The sequence below is a fragment of the Motacilla alba genome, unplaced genomic scaffold (genome assembly GCF_015832195.1).
Source record: "Motacilla alba alba isolate MOTALB_02 unplaced genomic scaffold, Motacilla_alba_V1.0_pri HiC_scaffold_28, whole genome shotgun sequence".
Lineage (NCBI taxonomy): Eukaryota > Metazoa > Chordata > Aves > Passeriformes > Motacillidae > Motacilla > Motacilla alba.
This window is the reverse complement of record NW_024037374.1, coordinates 3,682,737-3,703,252: the sequence shown is the minus strand read 5'-3', so window position 1 is coordinate 3,703,252 and position 20,516 is coordinate 3,682,737. Positions and strand designations below refer to the sequence as shown.

The following is a 20,516-nucleotide window of genomic DNA, read 5'->3' as shown; positions in this document are numbered from 1 at the left end:
TGCCATCCCATCTGCCCAGGGCAGCACAAGAGCCCCGGCCTTGGGGCCCTCCAGAGCTGCTCCTGCTCCAGGCCCAGGGCCCATGCCAAAGCTGGGCCAGGCACAAAGCTGTGCCCATTTCTGTTCATTGCTGCTCTGATGGGGATGCATCCTCAGCCACTTGGAAGTTGCTGATGAATTTGACTCCTCCAGAGGCCTCTTCTTTCTTGAGCTCTTCAGTTGAGGAATTCAGTGAGAAAAGCTCAAAAACATTTGTTCAAAACAGCCAAACAAGACAAGCCCATGGGAATATTGCAAGGCTTCAATTCTTTGTGGTAAATTAGACAGATTTCAGAAGAGTATTCAAAATGAGTTTACTATATTGAAAACAGAGAGAATTGTTTTGTCTTGTTAAGTTTTCTTTACCTGTTTATAGATTGATAGCAGCAATCCCCAGTTGACATTGACCCCCAGCTCCTCCTAATCCAGTTTGAATAGTTATGAAAATCAAGTCCCTTCATAGCTGACAATCAATCATACTTTGTCCCTACCCCCACCCCACCATTTCCCTCATCCAACCCCTGGCACTCAGAGCCACTGAGGAATGGAGTCACATCCAGGGGTGCCCCAAGGCTCAGAACTGGAGCCTGGTCAGTGAAATCTCTTTATTGCTGATCTGGACGAGGCCATCGAGGGCACCCTCTGTCAGTTCCCAGGTGAGCCCAGGCTGGGTGGGAGTGTGGCTGTGCTGGGGGGCAGGAAGCTCTGCAGAGGGATCTGGACAGGCTGGAGCCATGGGCCCCGGACAATGGAATGAGGTTCACCAAGGCCAAGGGCCGGGTCCTGCCCTGGGCTCACAACCACCCCAAATCCGTGGCCATACCCTGCCCCTGATCCCCACAGCCTGTCCTGTTTCCTTCATCCCTCCTTTGCCAGGGACTTTCTGGAACAAGGGAGCTCTGCTCTGGCGATGGAGGGAGGTCCAGGTGCCACCACTGGAGTGGGAGCACAACTCATCAGGTGTGTGTCCTTTGGGGGTCAGGAACTGGTGAGACTCAGAGGCACAGAAAGTTTCTCTTCATGGCCAACAGACCATAGTTGAACAGGACACAATCTAATAACAATCACACTCTTCCCTGAGCTATGTGCAATGTCCCAGCAGTGTCAGCTGAGTCCAACATCCACAAATGATTTCCATACTAGAATTGATTTTAGTATAGAAACATCCTTAACTGGTAGATATAAACACAATTAAGTTCTTGTATCAGGATGCTCGTCCTGGAGTGGGGGCAAAACAGCTCCAACAATTCCTGATTTGCAAAGCTGTCACTGGTGGATGGAGAAGGGAGCTCAGGCTGCTCTTGGTGTTGAGGAAATGCTGAAACCAGCCTGACTCATTTCATCTCCTCCTGTCCTGGCTGATCTCCCCTCTTTCCCCTTCCACCCATTGGCTTCTGTCTCCCACCAGGCCCCCCGCTGAAGAGCCTGGCTCTGTGTTCTCCAGCACCTCCTCGCTGGCACTGCCAGGCTGGGATGAGGAGCCCCTCAGCCTTCCCTGCTGCGGGCTGGACAAGCCCAGCTCCCTCAGCCTCTGCTCACAGCCCAAGGGCTCCAGCCCCACCTTGGAGGCCCTTCCCTAACCCTGCTCCAGCTGCCAGACATCTTTCCTGCCCTGGGCAACCCAAACCAGGCCACAGTGACCTGGACAATCCCCGGCCTTGATGTCCTGCTCACACAGCCCTGGCCCCTTGTTTCCATGTCAGGCTCTGGGGTGGATCCTGTGGAACATCCTTTGCTGGAGGCTGTGCCTCCAGGGGGACAGGGGGATCCCGGGGGACAGGGACCCTGCTGGGCATGAACAGCATTGGACTTGTTGGGAGAAACTGTGAGGGGGAGCTGGCGCAGAGTGACCAACCCAGTGACCTGACACAGCCCTCCTGGGATGTCACACAGCCCCTCTGGGATGTCACAGCCTGCTCTGTGATGTCACAGTCCATTCTCTAATGTCACATCATCTGCTCTGTGATGTCACCACCAGCTCTGTGATGTCATAGTTTGCTCTGTGATGTCAGACCTCTGCCCTGTGATGTTACAGCTGGCCCTGTGATGTCACAGAGGCAGCCTATGATGTTATAGCTTCTCGATGACCTCACACAACCCACTCTGTCATGTCATAGCCCACTTTGTGACCTCATGTTACCAGATGATCAATTGTCTGCACCAGGTGAGCTGACACCTGGAGCTTGTTCTCCAAAACCCCAGGCCTATGGAAACCACACAATGCCCCTTGTGTGAGAAGGGGAACTGGAAGTTCACCAGCCTCAGTGTCCTGCCAGCTCAGCCAGGCCCACTGGAACATTGGGGTCCACGACCACCAGGGACCACCAGAGAGACCCCCAGGACAGAAGAACACATGGGTAGAGGGAAGAGGAAATGTCTTAATTATTTTGGGGAAATTATTACCCTATGTGTGTTTAGTCCAGGACAATCAATGAATATGTTGCAAAATACAGAAAATAAACAGAAACTTGCCTGTACTCAGTCTGCACGGATTTGGGAGGAGCTCTCCCCCGTGCATCCGGCTGAATAAAGAATGCTGCTTCTTAATGCTGCATTGTGTTTAAAAGTTTTCTGTTTTACAAATTTTTGGTAGCACTCCCACTGCCAAGGAAAGCTCTGTCTCCTGCTGTTCACAAACAGAGAAGGGCTGGTGGCAGATGTGGTGGTCAGAGGCTGCCTGGGGCACAGTGACCATGAAATAATCAAGTTTTCAATGTTCTGTGATAGAAGGAGGGGCAGCAACAAAACTTCTACACTGGAATTAGGAAGGGCAGACTTTGGCCTGTTTAGGATGATGATTTGGGGAGTACCATATCAAGTACTGATTTTTTTTAAGGGAAACAGCCCTTAAAAACAAAGGGGTCCAGGGAGGATGGACACATTTCAAGAAAGTAATGTTAAGGGGGAAGGAGCAGCCTGTCCCAGTGTGGCAAAAGATGAGCTGGTGAGGAAAAATGACTGGCCTGGCTGCCCTTGGGGCTTTTGTGGGAACTCAAGGCAAAAAAGATGGTTCTTCAGCTTTGGACAGAAGGTCAGGCGACTTACATGGTGTTTAAGGATGTTATTAGGTCATGCAGACAGAAAAAGAAAGAGGTGAATGCTCAATTAGAGCTTAACCTGGCCACTTCTGTGAAAAATATTAGATAAGGTTTCTATAAATAAATTATTAGCACAACATGGTATAAGAAGAAACTCTACTCTTTATTGGATGCAGTGGAGAAAATAGGGACTAAAGATGAAGAAGAGGCTGAGCTACTTACCACATTGTTTGTCTCAATTTTCAATATTAGGACAGGTTGTCTTCAGGACAAGTGTTCTCCTGAGCTGGTAGATGGGCACAGGGAGCAGAACAGGGCCCTGGAATCCAGGAGGAAGGAGCTGGTGACCTGCTGAGCCACTCAGATGCTCACAGGTGTATGGGATCAGATGGTAACCATCCTGGGGGATGAGTGAGCTGGTGGATGAGCTCCCCAAGCTGATCTCTGTCAATTATCATCAGTCCTGGCTCAGTGGGGAGGTCCGAGAGGACTGGAGGTGCCAGTGTGACCCCATGCCCAAGAAGGGCTGGAAGGAGGATCTGGGGAGCTGCAGGCCTGTCAGCCTGACCGGGGTGACCAGCAAGGTTATGGAACAGATCAACTTGAGTGCCACCATAGGGCACCCACAGGATGGCTGAGGGATCAGAGCCAGCCAGTGTGGATTTCAATATCTGCATTGAGGGTCTGCATGAGGGAATTGAGTCCACCATCAGCAAAATTGCAGATGACACCAATCTGGGTGTGAATGTAAATCTGCTGGAGGGTAGGAGGGCTCTGCACAGGGCCCTGGACAGGCTGGATCCAGGGACCAAATCCAACAAAGTGAGGTTTAACAAGTCCCAGTGCCGGGTCCTGTACTTTGGCCACAACAACCCCTGCAGCGCCACAGGCTGGGGACAGAGTGGCTGGAGAGCAGCCAGGCAGAAAGGGAGCTGCAGGGACTGCTGGACAGCAGGCTGGACATGAGCCAGCAGTGTGCCCAGGGGGCCAAGAAGGCCAATGGCTCCTGGCCTGCATCAGGAATGGTGTGGCCAGCAGGAGCAGGGCAGTGATTCTTCCCCTGTGCTGGGCAATGGCAGGGCAGCACCTCGAGTGCTGTGTCCAGTTCTGGGCCCCCAATTTAGGAAAGACATGGAGGGGCTGGAGCGTGTCCAGAGAAGGGCAACAAGGCTGCAGAGGGGTCTGGAACACAAGTCCTGTGAGGAGTGGCTGAAGAAGCTGGGGTTGTTTTTTCCCACACAAGAGGAGGCTCAGAAGAGGAAAGGTTGGACATGATGATCTCCAAGGTCTTTTCCAACCTTGCTGATTCTGGGATTCTCTGAAACCACCCTTGGAGCAGTGTCAGGATGAGCCCTGGGCCTCCTGTTCAGAAGCTCCAGCAGCCCAGGTGCCTCAGCTTCTCCTGCCAGCCCCAAAGCCCATCCTGTCAGTCCTGCAGAGCCTCTGCAGCTCCTCCTCACTGCCCAGAACAGGGAGCCCCACAGGCAGACACAGCAGCCCAGATGGGCCCCCCTGGCCTGGGCTGCCTCTGGCAAGGGAGCAGCACGGGGCACTGCAGGAGCCTGCAGACAATTGCTGCAGCACTTGGAGGATGATCCTGCTCCCCAAGGGACATTCCCATGGTGCCAAGTCAGGAAGTGCAATGGGGAGTGGGGCCAGAGAGGAAAGGGCAAACAGGGGTGGGCTGTTTGCAGGGCACAGAACAGGGCTGGGCAAGAGGAAAACATTTGTACCAGGAAAGAGTAAAGAAAGCAAAGGTGAAGCCAAGGAAATGCTCAGGGCAGTTTAGGGGTGGCTGCCAGGCAGCCCTGGCTCTGAGCAACAGCGTCTGCAGTGGGACAGGAAACTCCCTGCTGATGGGAACAAACTTTCTGGCTGCCTGCAGAGGCCAGGACAAAGCTGAGTGGTTTCCCTGGTGTCCCCCAGCCCTTGGTGGCCCCAGGGGCTGATGGCATTTGTGCTCCCTCAGGTTCATGTCCCCACAGCAGCAGCATGGGGGTGCTCCCGCCTGCTCTGTGCAATGCAAACAGGGGCTCCTGAGCCAGTGCTGCCGTGCCTGTGCCTGCAAGGATGGGGCACCTGTGTCAGCTGGGGGAGAGGCCAGGGCTGCAGAGGGGGGATGGTGTTGGCAGCTCCATGAGGACGCTCTGGGACGCTGCCCTGGGCTGTCCAGCGCACTGGGGAAGGATCAGCCCCTGCTCTGCTGCTCCTTCCCATCTCCCCCAGGGCCCTTGCAGAGCCCCAGCCATGCTGTTTGCCCCCAGCCTGCCCACGGCCAGCCTGGGGCTGCTCACGGGGGTTTTCTGTGCTGAGCATTGGCCTGGCTGTGTTCTTGAGAGAGCCTGGGCAAGGAGCCTGCAGCCCCCAGGCCCTGGCCTGAGGCGTCAGCGCTGCCCCAGCAGTGCCCATGGCCTGTCCCTGCTGCAGCCCCGGCACTGCCACCCCCAGCACTGTGCCCGGCCCCGAGAGCACTCAGGCCCTACAGCAACACCAGGGCCACCAGGGCAGCGGGGCAGGGCCACGGCAGCAGCACTGGCAACACCAAGTGCTGCTGCTGCTGCTGGGCACAGCTGCTGGGCCAGCACTGATCTGCCCCCAGCTCTGCACACAGACATTGCTGCTGCAGCTCCAGAGAAGGCAACCAAAGGGCATCTCTGCAGAAAACTTTGCTGGGAGATCCTTTAGTCACCAAGAGCACAGCCCCTCACTGTCACAGTGTGTGGCTACAGGGAAAATGGAGAGAAACAAAATGAGAAATGACACAAGGAATGACATTTCGTAGTGGAAAATATTACCATGTAAAACAAAGAAAAGAAATATCCTTAATGAAGCCAACAAGAAGTATCAAAGATGACTTTTATTACAAGTGATTTGCCGAAATATGCCAGTAGTTTAATGCTCCTGAAAGCATCCAGTCATCAGTGTCCACACTGCAGCCTTGAGCTCCTGGTTCCTCAGGCTGTAGATGAGGGGGTTCAGGGCTGGAGGAACCATCGAGTACAGAACTGACAGGGCCAGATCCAGGGATGGGGAGGACATGGAGGGGGGCTTCAGGTCAGAAAATATGCCAGTGCTGAGGAACAGGGATAGCACAGCCAGGTGAGGGAGGCAGGTGGAAAAGGCTTTGTGCCGTCTCTGCTGAGAGGGGATCCTCAGCACGGCCCTGAAGATCTGCACATAGGAGAAAACAATGAACACAAAACAGCCAAATGCTAAACAAGAGCTAACAGCAAGAAGGCCAAGTTCTCTGAAGTTAGAGTGTGAGCAGGAGAGCTTGAGGACCTGTGGGATTTCACAGAAGAACTGGCCCAGGGCATTGCCATGGCACAGGGGCAGGGAAAATGTGTTGCCTGTATGCATGAGAGCAGTGAGAAAGCCAGTGGCCCAGGCAGCTGCTGCCATGTGGACACAAGCTCTGCTGCCCAGGAGGGTCCCGTAGTGCAGGGGTTTGCAGATGGACACGTAGCGGTCGTAGCACATGATGGTCAGGAAGGAAAGCTCCGTTGCAAGAAAGAAGATGAGCAGAAAAACCTGAGCAGCACATCCTATGTAGGAGATGTTCCTGGTGTCCCAGAGGGAATTGTGCATGGCTTTGGGGACAGTGGTGCAGATGGAGCCCAGGTCAGTGAGGGCCAGGTTGAGCAGGAAGAAGAACATGGGCGTGTGCAGGTGCTGGCCGCAGGCTACGGCGCTGATGATGAGGCCGTTGCCCAGGAGGGCAGCCAGGGAGATGCCCAGCAAGAGGCAGAAGTGCAGCAGCTGCAGCTGCCGCGTGTCTGCCAATGCCAGCAGGAGGAAGTGGCTGATGGAGCTGCTGTTGGACATTTGCTGGGGCTGCACTTGGGGACCTGTTCATGGAGAAAGGACAGTGAAGAGTTAGAGCAGATACCTGTAAGCAAACTCAAACCCATTTCCCATACACCCTCCTCTGGAACACACATGGACACACTTTCTTGTTCAAGAGTTCTGTTTTTGTAATTTTTTAATTACTCCTATATCTCTCCAGGTATTCTTGTATATCAGAAACCCTCAGCATTTTTGCTGCCCTCAGGGAGAACAGAGCAAGTTTTGTGAGGAAAAGTGATGAGTGGAAAGTATGGGGAGATGATCTGTCATTCTGTTCTGTTCTGAGTTTCTCTGGGCTTTAACATTTCTCAGGTGGAGGTTTATCACCTTCCCATGCTTCCCCTAAAATGTCACCAGGTACTGCTGAAAGCAGATGGATCCACCACAGCACAGCTCCACATTTGTAGCCAAGGACTCACGTTGCTCATTTCACAAACCCAGCAGCATTTTCAGTGCCAGAACACCTCTGACTTTCTCCATCAATCTTATAACTCAGAGGTGCTCTAGGACAGGTTTGCATCCTGGATTGAAGCTCCCAGCTTGGACTGAAATCTCAGGGAGACTTCCAAGTGTCCTTATGATGGCATTGGATTGAGGGAGATGCAGCTCCTTCCCTGGCTGCACTGACAGCATTGCCCAGAGCCAGGCACTGGGGACAGCGTCACCCTGAGCCAGCTGTGCCCCCTGCCAGAGCCCCCAGTGCCGGGCAGCTGCTCCCAGCCCTGTGCTCTGCAGAGGGAACTGGGCCCAGGGCTGCAGAGCTGCCCCACGGCTCTGCTGCAGCTCTGCCTACACAGGAAGGGCTTCACGCCCTGGACCCCAGCCCTGAGGGCAGAGGCTTGGCTGGGGGACAGGAGGGAGGGGGCTTGTTCAGAGGGAGGGGCTGCACTGGAGGGGCTCCTGTGGACATCTCTAAACTCTCCCTGCCACAGCATTTCTGGGTTTTGTTTTCTCTCATGGCCTGATCTCTCTGCTTCCTGGAGATTTTCCTCCTGAAGGTGTTTCCCTGTGCCTGATCTCTCCCTGCCAGCACTCACACACCCCAAATATCTGGGCACTCTCCTTGGCCAGAAAGAAGCCTGCCTGTCTGCAGGGCACTGGCTGGGGGCAGGTTCTGTTTGCAGCTTGGAGAAAGGACAGCTCAGACTGAGCCTGATGGGTCCAGCAAAGGTGATGCTGCTGCTGTCCATGGGCAGAGTGGCTGAAAGCACATTAGGGATCTCCTGTGAACATACTGATCACTAAAAGCAACAGTTCAGATGTCTCAGGCACTTGTCAAAATTCATAATTAAGCTTTAATATTTATCTCCTGTTCCTGCCATCCTCCTATAGTAGTAAACTGAATACAAAGTCTTCGGAAATTTCCTCATTTTTATACAAATCCTTGCCCTGGAAATATTCTGTTACTAATCAGAAACCCCTCAGCATGTCAGAGCTTCACAAGCATTTTACCTTCCCTGCCCCAGAAATCCTCAGAGTTGTACTCACAGAGTCTGTAGGCATTGGGATGTTCCAGCTGTAGTAGATCACTCCAGGAGCTGCAGCTGCATTGTCCTGCAGCCAGAGGTTCCTGTGCCAAGGGCTGGCAGGGATTCTGCCCCAGGCACTTCTCAGCACCTTGCCAGCCCTGACTGATTGAAGCTCTCTGTGCCTCTGTGCTGTGCCCAGGCTGGCTGCAGGCAGTGCCCCAGCCCTGCTGGGCTGGCAGAAGAGCTGCTCAGCAAGAGAAATGTGCTTTTCAAGCTCTTCTTGGTTGCCTGGAGCTGCCTCTGTGCCAGCAGCCCAGCCCAGCGCAGCAGCACAGACACAGCACAAGGACTTTAATGACCCTCTGGGGCTTTGTGCTCAGGCCCTGAACATCAGTCCCTGAGAGGGAGCTGAAGAAACCTCTCCAGAACTCCAAGTCAGAATCACACTCCAAAGTTTCTTTCACTTTTAATGGGTCCCACTGAGGGACACGACTGAGAAAGTGTCCCCAGGCCCCAGGCAGAGCAGAGAACTGCAGGCAGTGATGACAGGTGGGGACAAAGAGAAGCCAAGTCTTGGTGCCCTGGGGCACAGCAGGCTCTGTGCCACCAAGGGCTGGCAGGAGACACCTTGTCCTCAGGCCCTGGGGCCTCCTGGCACAGCCCCAGCCAGGCTGGGCACTGGCAGCCCCTTGTCCTGCCCTCAGCATCCCCCCCAGCCCACAGCCCAGTGACCTCAGGGATCTGCTGGAAGGAGTCCCTGGGGAGCCTTGCTCAGCAATGGCCCTGGGGGCTCCTTCATGCTCCCAGGGACTGCAGGCTTTTCAAAGGACTTTGGCTTTTGCTTTTGCCTTGGAGTCTCTGATTGGTTTCTGCAATCATGGCCTCCAATGATCTGCTGTAATTAGTCCCTGGAGAGGCTTTGTCAGTAACAACACTCAGTGGGGCTCATTAATGCTTCCAGGTACTTCAGTTATTTTCAGGTACTTGGTGTTTCCCTTTTGATGCAGACTCTGTGAGAGGTTTGTGCAATCCTGGCCCCAATTATCTGCTTTAACGAGTCCCTTGAGAGCTTTGTACTGACACTCAGTGGAGCTCATTAATGTTTTGAGATACTCAAGATTTTTAAGGTACTTTGGATTTTCCTTTCTACACTGAGGCTTCTGAGAGTTTTTTTTATTCTTCCTGGCCTCCAATTCTCTCCTCCAAGGTGTCCATGTGTGGCCTGTGTTGGGGATTGACCTCAGCATGGCCCATTCATGCCTCAAGACACTTTGGGAGTTTCCTCTGACTTTAACTCCTGGAAAAGTTTGTGCAATCTCCTCTCATGCCCTGAGGTTCAAGGGCTCAACTCCAAAAACACTTTGGGGCTCATTAGGATCAAGCAAGTCCTGACAAGCCATGGCTCTGCCTTGATTTCCCTCTGCTCTCATGCAGTTCATCAGGAAGTTCTTTTGCTACTTTTTTTGGGAAAATATTTCAAAGAGATTCTAATAAATCCACATTTGTACTTTTAAAGGGGGTATTTTTCTTGTTAGAGATGATTGCAGCATGCTGTGACTGATATTGACCCAGGGACTTTCCTGAGGAGGTCTGGCTTGGTCAGAGTAGCTGTGCCTTGAGGTCTGACCCAGTGTGGACAATCTTGGTCCACATTCCCCAAGCCCATCCTGTCTCTCCTCTGTCACCTGGGGCCAGCTTTGCTTGGAGAACTGGCTGCAGTAAGGCCAAGAGAGCTTTTTCTTCTTTTATTTTAGCAATCTAAAACTCCTAAGTTCCCCACTGAAAACAGATACCCTCCTCAATTGTGTGCCAAGCCCAAGATGCCACCCAGAGCACTCCAGACCTGCCCTGGGCCAGCTGTGAGGGTGTGTGGAGACCCAGGGGTTACCATCAGAGTTTCAGTCCCCCAGGCATGGAGGACTGGTCCCAAGTAAGAGGAATAGGCTTTCAGGTGAGGGTGAGAAGCTTGCTTCTCCCATAGATCTTTGCAGGCACATGCTGATTTATGTAAAGTTATGATACCCCATCGACCCATTGTCTAAATTACCCTAGTTCAACCCCTACTGCCCATGTATTGTTAGTTCCTAAAATGTTCTTTTCTCTCTGTCCTTCCATTGTCCCTAGTTTGCTGCATTGCTCCACCCCTGTTTCCCTTCTGGCTGGCCCAACCTCTGACTCCTCCTCTTCACCCTTTTCCCCCATATCCATTGCACTCGGACCCTCAGCTCTGCCCTCACTACCCCACATAAAACCCTGTGCCCTCAGCCTACCCCTCAAGATTTATCGAGTCTCACTGAAGTGGAAGTCGACAATCCCTTCAAAATCCGTGGGACCGACTTTGCTGACAGCCCCACAGGACCACTTTGGCTCAAGATTGTGCCCGTGAGACAGAGTGAGTGAGTGAGTGGCAGAGAGCTGCCAGGGGCTCGGGCTTTTGATTTTCTGTTCCTGTGGGTGGGCATTCCCTCTTCCATAGGGGGCAGATATGGGAAACACTCAGTCCCAAGCTGAAAAGGATGTTTTTGTTAAGTTTTGGGGAGTTTTGAATTTAGAGGAGAGTTCGTTTTCTGAAGGGAGTTTAAAACGTTTTGTTCACTGGTTGTTTGAGGAGTTTCCTGATATCTCTGTTGATCCTATCTTTCAGTTATCATTTTGGGATGCTGTTGGGGAAAAGCTTTATATTTTACAAACACAAGGGGTGGTAAGCATTGGGAAATTTTATCCTTTGTTTCATTCAATTTCTGGGATCATCTCATGAGTTCATTGATCCAACCCATTGAACCACTTTATTCAATCTGTTCCGCACATTCCTGAGCCCACATTCCCTAAGAATAGGACAGGAGAGAGAGCCTGCCCTTTGGCACAGACAAGCCATCTGCTGCCTGCCATCTCCCCTCCTTTTCTGTCCTCTCCTCAGGGTGACAGTGGTCATGCTGCCCTGAGATCTTCCCTCGCCCACATTCTGGCATCCCCTGGTCCTAATCCGTCTTCCTATAAATGCCAAGATGGCAATACTCCTGCAAGAGAGAGACTGCCATTTTAGATTTCCTCCCACCTTCATCCCCATTTCCTGCCTTTGCTCCGGGTGCCTCCCCTGTGACAGGTCCCACCTTGATGTTGAGTTCCACGCCCGTGTTGGGTCCCTCCCCTGCCATCAGAAAGCTCCTCCCCAGCGCGGGCTCCACCTCTCCACTTCCAGGCCCCTCCTCCAGCCCAGCCTCTTCCTGTTCCCACGTCACTGGAACTGGACGTGGTGCCCACTGGAAGGAAGCCGCTTTGGCTGCCAAAGGCCTTCGACACCAGGCATTGCCGGTCAGCAGAAAGGCCCGCACCTCTGCCAGCAGACCTGCTTCCTCTGCAGAGGAAGAGAGCGATAGCTTATCCGAGAGTGAGGATGAGCCCAAGGATCCTTGACAGAGGATGTGGAGAAAAGCCACAAAGGAGGGGGACTGGGAGATGGTATCCAAGATTCAGGTGGCACCTGTGCGGTATAAACAGGGGGCAAAACCTAAATGGGAATCTATTCCCCACAGGGAAATGAAGGATTTAGTAAAGGCCGCAAAGGAACATGGGAGGGGTTCTCCCTATTTTAACAATTTGCTGGATGTGCCATTTACTGCCCACACAATGGTAGCATATAATTTAAAACAGTGTATGAAAATTATATTGTCACCTGCTGAGTTTATTTTGTGGAAAGGACTTTGGATAAATAAACCTAATGAGTTACCTAAAGGTTATGTTAAGGAAGAAGGGCCACAACACCTCACAATGGACCGCATTACCGGGGAAGGAGACTGTACTAGGCTGCAATATCGGGCTGAAGTCCTCCCGGCGGTCAATACTGGAAGATCTCAAAGGTGCTGCATGGTCCACCCTCCTCCAAACACCTGATGCTTCTACATCCCACACTGACTTCACAGACATTCGCCAGGGCCTGGACAAGAGCTATATCAAGTTTGTAGATCGCCTTATGAAAGCGCTGGAAAAACAGGTGGGTGATCAAAAGGTCCGGGATTAACTTACTAGCAAATTAGCTTTCTGTAATGCTAGGATTGACTGCAGAAAGGTTCTGCATGCCCTCCCTCTTGATCCTGAGTCGACCATCGCTCTGATGGTTGACGCTTGCATTTGCCAAGCGGTCTCAGACTGTGACTCCAGCCTAGCCAAGGCCACCAGACAGGGTGCAATGGAAACGCCGGTTGCAGCAAACGTGCTTCCCCACAATACAGAATGTAATAAAGGCAGGGGAAAATGTTATAACTGCGGGAAATCTGGACATGTGGCAAAAGACTGTAAGTACAAGAAGAACAACTGTTCTCATTTTTCACCAAGCCTTCAGTCCCACAGCCATTGTCCAAACTGTTCCTGAAGCCAACACTGCCAGCACTCAGGAATCTCCGGGCAGAGCATGGAACGACCCCGTGTGATGACACCAAATGTGAGGTTGTTCCATCCCACCCTTCCATCAGTGATAGCTGTCCTAGGTTACAATATAAAGATGTATTCTATTCCCATCCTTAAGAGCTGTTGAAACCAGGAGGGGCATTGTTTTTTCCTTATCTCCTGGAATGGGCCCATCCTTGCCTTGCCACATGGCTCAGAGATAACTCCCTCCAGGAGCCATTTCTGTTTAATGGACCCACCACATGACTCACAGAATGATATCAGCCCATTGTGAGATGCTGTGCCCAGGGGGGAGGAGCTAAGCATCCCTACCTGGATATAATCCTGGCTTTGGGACAGAACAATCTGCCTTTCCACGGGATTCCCAGAGGAACAGCTGCCTTTTCCACTGGATCTTCAGAGGAAGACTACACCCTTCTACAGGATCACTGCTCCAACAGAACCACATCTGCCACTGCAGGAGGACTGCAGCCACCAATCCACCTGGACTGCTACCACCACCCTAACTAGCAGGGTGTCACGTTGTAGTCTGACTCTGTCAGTCGTTTTTCTTTTGTATTATTGCATGTATTTTGTGTGTTTCCTCCTTTTCCTAATAAATTGTATTTCTGACTTAGAGTCTTTCACTGGTTTTTCTTTCAAAGCAGAACATAAATTTTGGCACCCAACGTGAGGCAGCAAGGTACTGAGAAAAGTCAGAATTGCAATTTTGTATTGTAGAAGTCACCTATTCACTGTGATGCTCAACATGCTTATATGGGTCTCATACCCAGCTCTCTGTATTTTTCCGCACATGGGGAATTATCTGCCGATTGTAATGCTCCTGTGTAAACGATAGTATGGTTTACACAGTAGGGAAAAATTGCTTGTTTGGTCTGTTATGTCTATTGCATGATAACCTCCGAGGCAATGAACGTAATTCCAAATATGTACTCAATTTTGTTTGCTTGTCCTAATCTAGGCTGCGTCGTCTGGGGCCTCACCAATCACACCCAGCTCTTGGGGGGAGGGGTAGAAAAGTAGTTTTTCCAGCCTTTCAGGCTTGACACGGCAGTTTTGGAAAATGTTGAGTTCCCTCTGGATGCCAAGGACAGCACAGTGTTGTTGTTAGTTCTGCTTTGTCTTCTCTGCACAGCCTGTTGGGATTTCTTGCCTGTGATGACTCCCGAGATGTTCGAAAGTCCTTTTTTCCCAGCCCCAAGACCAATGAAGAAGCCGAGACTCTTCTGTTCTGGTTCTCAAGGTTGTTTATTTTCTCTCATCTAATACATTCTTTCTCTGACCCGCTGAGGTCTGTCTGGCAGGTCAGTTCGTGACACACTGACCGCCCTTGAGGCGGTGTTAGTTTTTTATACTAAGAACTACGTATACTTTATTGACAATAATTTTCCAATACCTATCACCTATGTTAGACTGTCTGTCTCTCAACCAATCCAAAAGTGTCGCCATCACAGCAGAAGATGGAGGATGAGAAGAAGAAGGAGGAAGACAGAACATGCCCAGATTCCTCCATCCTGCCTCTTGAACCCCCATTCTAAAAACCCCAAAATTCTACTTTTTCGCCCTGTGACAAATTAACTATCATTCTACTCAAACTCTTGTGGTTTGTAAATCTTCACACAAAACTGGTAATTTTTTCCATGGGTTAAAATTGAAGGCACAGGGGTCTTTGACTCCGTGCCAAGGTCTCTGAGCCCCCTGCCAGGGTCTCAAGCCATCCAGGGCACTCAGAGGAATGTCCTGGGTTCTGACACAGCCTGCAAAATGCTTAGAAACAAAGCACTACATGGTGTGGTGCAGTGTCTTCTTGAGGAAGAGGAAAGGAGCAGCAAAGCACAGCATATGTGTTAGGTGAGAAATCAGTAGCCCAGCTGAGGTGCATGTACACCAATGCATTCAGCATGGGTAAGAAACAGGAAGACCTGGAGGCCATGGTGCCACAGCAGAACTACGATGTAGTTGCCATCACAGTAACGTGGTGGGATGACTCACATACTTGGGGCATTGCACTGGATGGCTACAAGCTCTTCAGAAGAGACAGAAAAGGGAGAAGAGGTGGAGGATCTCCTTCTATGACCAGGTGACCCTCCTGGTGGATGCAGGAAAGGCTGTGGATGTGTCTATTTGGACTCCAGCAAGGCCTTTGGCACTGTCTCCCACAGCACACTCCTGGAAAAGCTGCAGCCCACGGCTTGGACAGGAGCACTCTGTGCTGGGCTCAGAACTGGCTGGATGGCCGGGCCCAGAGAGTGCTGGTGAGCAGTGCTGCATCCAGCTGGCAGCCAGGCACCAGGGGTGCCCCTCAGGGCTCTGTACTTGGACCAGTTCTATTTAATATTTTTATAGATGACATGGATGAGGGCGTCAAGTCCTTTATTAGTAAATTTGCAGACCAGACTAAGCTGGGAGCTTGTGTTGATCTACTGGAAGAAAGGAGGGCTCTGCAGAGAGACTTAGATCTGTTGGATGGATGGGCAGAGTCCAACAGCATGAAGTTTAATAAGTCCAAGCGCCAAGTTCTACGTTTTGGCCACAAAAATCCCCTACAACATTGCAAAATGGGGACAGTGTGGTTGGACAGTGCTCAGGTGGAAAGGGACCTGGGTGTGCTGGTGGACAGCCGGTTGAATATGAGCCAGCAATGTGCCCTGGTGGCCAAGAAGGCCAATGGCATCCTGGCCTGCATTAGGAATTGTGTGACCAGCAGGAGCAGGGAGGTCATTCTTCCCCTGTACTCGGCGCTAGTGAGACTGCATCTTGAGTGCTGTGTCCAGTTCTGGCCCCCTCAATTTAGGAAGGATGTTGAGATGCTTGAGCGTGTCCAGAGGATGGCAACAAGGCTGGTGAGGGGCTTGGAACACAAGCGCTATGAGGAACGTTTGAAGGAGCTGGGGTTGTTTAGCCTTGAGAAGAGGAGGCTTAGAGGGGACTTTATTGCTCTCTACAACTTCCGGAAGGGAGGTTGTAGACAGGTGGGGGTCGGTCTCTTCCACCGGGCAGCAAGTGACAGAACATGAGGACACAGTCTCAAGCTACATCAGGGAAGGTACAGATTGGAGATAAGGAAAAATTTTTCATGAAAAGAATAATAAAATACTGGAATTGTCTTCTCAGAGAGGTGGTAGAATCACCATCTCTGGATGTGTTTAAAAAAAGACTGGACATGGCACTTGGGGCTATAGTTGAGTTGAGGTGTTAGGGCATAGGTTGGACTTGATGATCTTAGAGGTCTTTTCAGACCTCATTATTCAGTGATTCTGTGATCCGTGTCCACACAGAATGCCACAGATGAGGAAAAGAACCAAACGCTGAACAACAGCATCCGTGTCTACACAGACTGTCACAGAGGAGGAAGAAACCAAAAGCACCATCATCATCTCCACACAAACTGTCACTGAACCAGAACAGCCTGAACCAGCAGCAGTTGCCCCCATTCAGGAGCAGAAATCAAAGAGCAAATCAGTCTGCATAGTGACTGATGAGGATGCGGCAGGACCCTCGCACCCAGTGGAAGAGACAGAGCCAGAAATCATCACTCTCTCTCTGTCCCTGGGTGAGCTGCGTGACCTGCGGAGGGAATTCACCCGCCAGGTGAACGAGTCCATCCTGACCTGGCTGCTCCGCATCTGGGACGCTGCAGCCGATGACACCATTCTGGATGGAAGTGAGGCCAGGCAACAAGGATTGCTGTCCCGGGATGTGGTCATTGACTGGGGACTGGGAGAACCCAAGAAACTCTCAGCCTCTGGCAGTGACTGCTGATGAGTGTGAGGGACAGATACCTTTATAAAGAAAACCTCCAGATACACCAAGGAAAATGGAGCCCAGTGGAACAAGGTACCCGATGCCTGAGGGCATTGGCTTTGCTGGAGATCATTTTTTCAGAAGACAAGAGATTTCCTAAAAGCCCAGATTGTGTCCAGTGCACATCGCAAATGTGGTTGAGATTTGCATGGCTTGGACCAGAGATGTACTCCCGTTACCTGGCAACACTGCAATGAAGGGAAGGCGAAGACAGGGTGGATGCCTTGGCCAATAAACCAAGAATTTATGAGGACACTGTCACTGCCCCATATCGTACCCATGTCTCGTTCTTGGAAACAAGGCTGGCTGAGCAAAACTGGAGCTTGATTGAAGAGGGCCATCAGAAACTAAAAAAAGAACTTAAGGAAGAAGTCTACCACATCTCGCCTGAACCAACAAGAGCCTCTGCCATTAGGGGCTGGCGTTCCCCAGCCAAGGAGACAGGATACACTCCATGAGGTAACCTCTGTTTTCTTCCTTCAGGAGCATGGAGAAGACATGAGGAAGTGGGATGGAAAACCCACCTCCTCCGTAGCAGCCTGGGTACATGAACCGAAAAGAGGAACACCGAGCACAAGAAGCTCATCTAGACTCAATGCTGCTCCAGTCTCTCTCACACAGAATTCCAGACAATATCGGAATGATGATATGTCTGATACTCTTGAAGGAACTTCAGGAACCTATTTGCAGGAAGAGAGCAACCTGTGCCACGGCCAGGAATAGAGGGGCTCTGCCTCTAGCCAGGCAGAGGACAGGGACAGTTGGATCTATTGGACTGCGTGGATCCGGTGGCCTGGCACATCTGACCAACAAAAATTTACGGCTTTGGTTGACACCAGGGCCCAACGTACCCTGATGCCATCGAGGCACATAGGAGCAGAATCCATTTCTATTGCTGGGGTAACAGGAGGATCCCAGCAGCTGACTGTATTGGAGGCCCAAGTGAGTTTAACTGGGAATGGGTGGCAGAAACACCCCATTGTGACTGGCCCAGAGGCCCCATGCATCCTTGGCATAGACCATCTCAGAAATGGATATTTCAAAGATCCAAAAGGACATCATTGGGCTTTCAGGATAGCTGCTGTAGAGACAGAAGACATCAGACAACTGAAAACCTTCCCTGGTCTCTCTCTTTCCCCAGTCCCTCTGCTGTGGGACTGCTGAGAGTTGAACAACAACAGGTACCAATCGCCACAGCAGCAGTGCACCGTCAGCAGCATCGTACCAACAGAGACTCTGTGATTGCCATCCATGAGATGATTTGTAACCTGGAGAGCCAAGGGGTGGTCAGCAAGGCTCGTTCACCTTTCAACAGCCCTATATGGCCAGTGCGTAAGTCCAGTGGAGAATGGAGACTGAGGGTGGGTGACCGTGGCCTGACTGAGGTCACACCACCACTGAGCGCTGCTGTGCCAGACATGTTGGAGCTTCAGTATGAGCTGGAACCCAAGGCAGCAAAGTGCTACGTGACCATTGATACTGCCAACACCTTCTGCTCCATTCCTTTTGCAGCAGAATGCAGGCCTCAGTTGGCCTTCATCTGGAGGGGTGTGCAGTACACCTGGAACTGACTGCGCCAGGGGTGGAAGCACAGCCCCACCATCTGCCATGGACTGATCCAGAGTGCACTAGAAAAGGGTGAGGCTCCAGAACAACTTCAGTATATTGATGACATCATTGCGTGGGGGAGCACAGCAAGGGAAGTCTTCAAAAAAGGAGCGAAGATTATGAAGATTCTGCTGAAAGCTGGTTTTGCCATTAAGCGAAGCAGGGTTAATGGACCAGCTCAAGAAATTCAGTTTCTAGGAGTCCAGTGGCAGAATGGACGGCATCAGATCCTGACAGAGGGAATCAACAAGATCACCACTATGTCTCCACCTACCAACAAGAAGGAAACACAAGCTTTCCTAGGCGCCATAGGCTTTTGGAGAATGCACATTCCTGAGTACAGCCAGACTGTGAGCCATTTCCACCTGGTCACCCACAAGAAGAATGATTGCCACTGGGGCCCTGAGCAGCAACAAGCCTTTGCCCTGATCAAGCAGGAGATCGTTCATGCAGTAGCCCTTGGCCCAGTCAGGACAGGACCAGATGTGAAGAACATGCTCTGCTCTGCAGCTGGGAACCATGGTTTGTCCTGGAGCCTTTGGCAGAAGGTGCCTGGGGAGACTCGAGGCTGATCACTGGGATTCTGGAGCCAAAGTTACAGAGGGTCCAAAGCCAACTCCACTTCCACAGAGAAGGAAATCTTGGCCACCAATGAAGGAGTTCAAGCCGCCTCGGAGGTGACTGGCACTGAAGCACAACTTCTCCTGGCAGCCCGACTTCTGGTGCTGGGGTGGATGTTTAAAGGAAAGGTTCCTTCCACCCACCATGCCACCAGTGCTACACAGAGCTAGCGGATTGCCCTCATCACACACCGCGCCCATATTGGAAACCTGAATTGCCCTGGGATTCTGGAAATAATTACAAACTGGCCAGAAGGCGGAAAATGTAGTCTCACTGACAAAGAGGAGCAGGAACAAGAGACAAGGGCTGAAGAAGCTCCACCATACAACCAATTACCAGCAGAGGAAACACGCTGCGCTCGTTTTACTCATGGTTCTTGTCACATCGTAGGGATGAACCAGAAGTGGAAAGCACCCATATGGAGCCCCACATGACAGGTTCCTCAAACTACCAAAGGAGAAGGTGGATCAAGCCAACTTGATGAACTCAAGGCCGTTCAACTGGCCCTGGACATTGCAGAAAGAGAGAAGCGGCCAAAGCTCTACCTTTATACTGATTCATGGATGGCAGCCAATGCTCTGTGGGACTTGCTGGAAAAGTGGAAAAAGGCCAACTGGCAGCGTAGATAAAAACCAATTTGGGCTGCTGATGAATGGAAAGACATTGCCTCTCGGGTAGAAAATCCATTGGTGAAGATCCATCATGTAGCTGCCCATGTCCCCAGAAAAGATAGGGGTGTCAAAGATAGACTTAGACTGGCAACATAAGGGGGAATTGTTCCTAGCTCGATGGGCCCATGATGCCTCAGGCCATCAGGGCAGAGATGCCACCTATAAATGGGCATAAGACTGAGGGGTGGATTTAACCATGAACCATTTAACCTGTGAGCAATGCTTCTCAGGTTATCCGTGACTGTGAGGAATGTGCAGAGATCAAACAGGCCAAGCGAGTGAAGCCCCTGTGGTATGGTGGGCGGTGGTCCAAGTACAAGTATGGGGAGGCCTGGTAGATTGACTGCATCACACTGCCCCAGACACACCAGGGCAAGCGCTAGGTGCTGACCATGGTGGAAGCCACCACGGGATGGTTGGACACCTACCCTGTGTTTCACACTACTGCCTGGAACACCATCTTGGGCTTGGAAAAGCAAGTCCTGTGGAGACATGGCACCCCTGAGAGAAATGAGTCAGACAAGGGGACCCATTTCTAGAACAGCCTTATCAACACCTGGGCCAGAGAACATGGCATTGAATGGATATATCATATCCCCTATCATGCACCAGCTGCCGGGAAAGTTGAACAGTGCAATGGACTACTTAAGGCTACCCTGAAGGCACTAGGGGGGGAACTTTTAGAAATTGAAAAATGAGCTTAGCAAAAGCCACCTGGATGGTCAACACCCGAGGGTACATCAATCGAGCTGGGCCTGCCCATGTGAACCCTTGCACACAGTGGATGGAGATAAAGTCCCTGTGGTACATATGAAAGGTATTTCAGGAAAGACTGTTTGGATTAATCCCACCTCATACAAAGACAAAGCCATCTGTGGGATTGTTTTTGCTCAAGGACCTGGTTACACTTGGTGGGTAATGCAGAAAGATGGGGAAAGCCGTTGTGTACTGCAGGGAAACCTCATCTTAAGTGAGAACTGTGTGTAAGGTTTCATTGTGATGCAGATGGAAACAGA

The 20,516-nt window shown here is 51.5% G+C and overlaps 2 protein-coding genes across 2 annotated transcripts; both read right to left on the bottom strand.

Moving 5' to 3' along the window:
* Positions 1-3,719: 3,719 nt before the first annotated feature.
* Positions 3,720-6,521, bottom strand: LOC119696269 (olfactory receptor 14J1-like; the record flags this gene model as incomplete). The annotated part of the gene is made up of 2 exons (XM_038125994.1): positions 3,720-3,761; positions 6,060-6,521. Coding segments are annotated over 2 exons (504 nt in total), but the record flags the coding sequence as incomplete, so codon positions are not given.
* Positions 6,522-6,524: 3 nt separating this feature from the next.
* On the bottom strand, positions 6,525-6,929 carry LOC119696377 (olfactory receptor 14I1-like; the record flags this gene model as incomplete). Its single annotated transcript, XM_038126092.1, has 1 exon — positions 6,525-6,929. A coding segment is annotated over exon 1 (378 nt), but the record flags the coding sequence as incomplete, so codon positions are not given.
* Between the last annotated feature and the right edge of the window lie 13,587 nt (positions 6,930-20,516).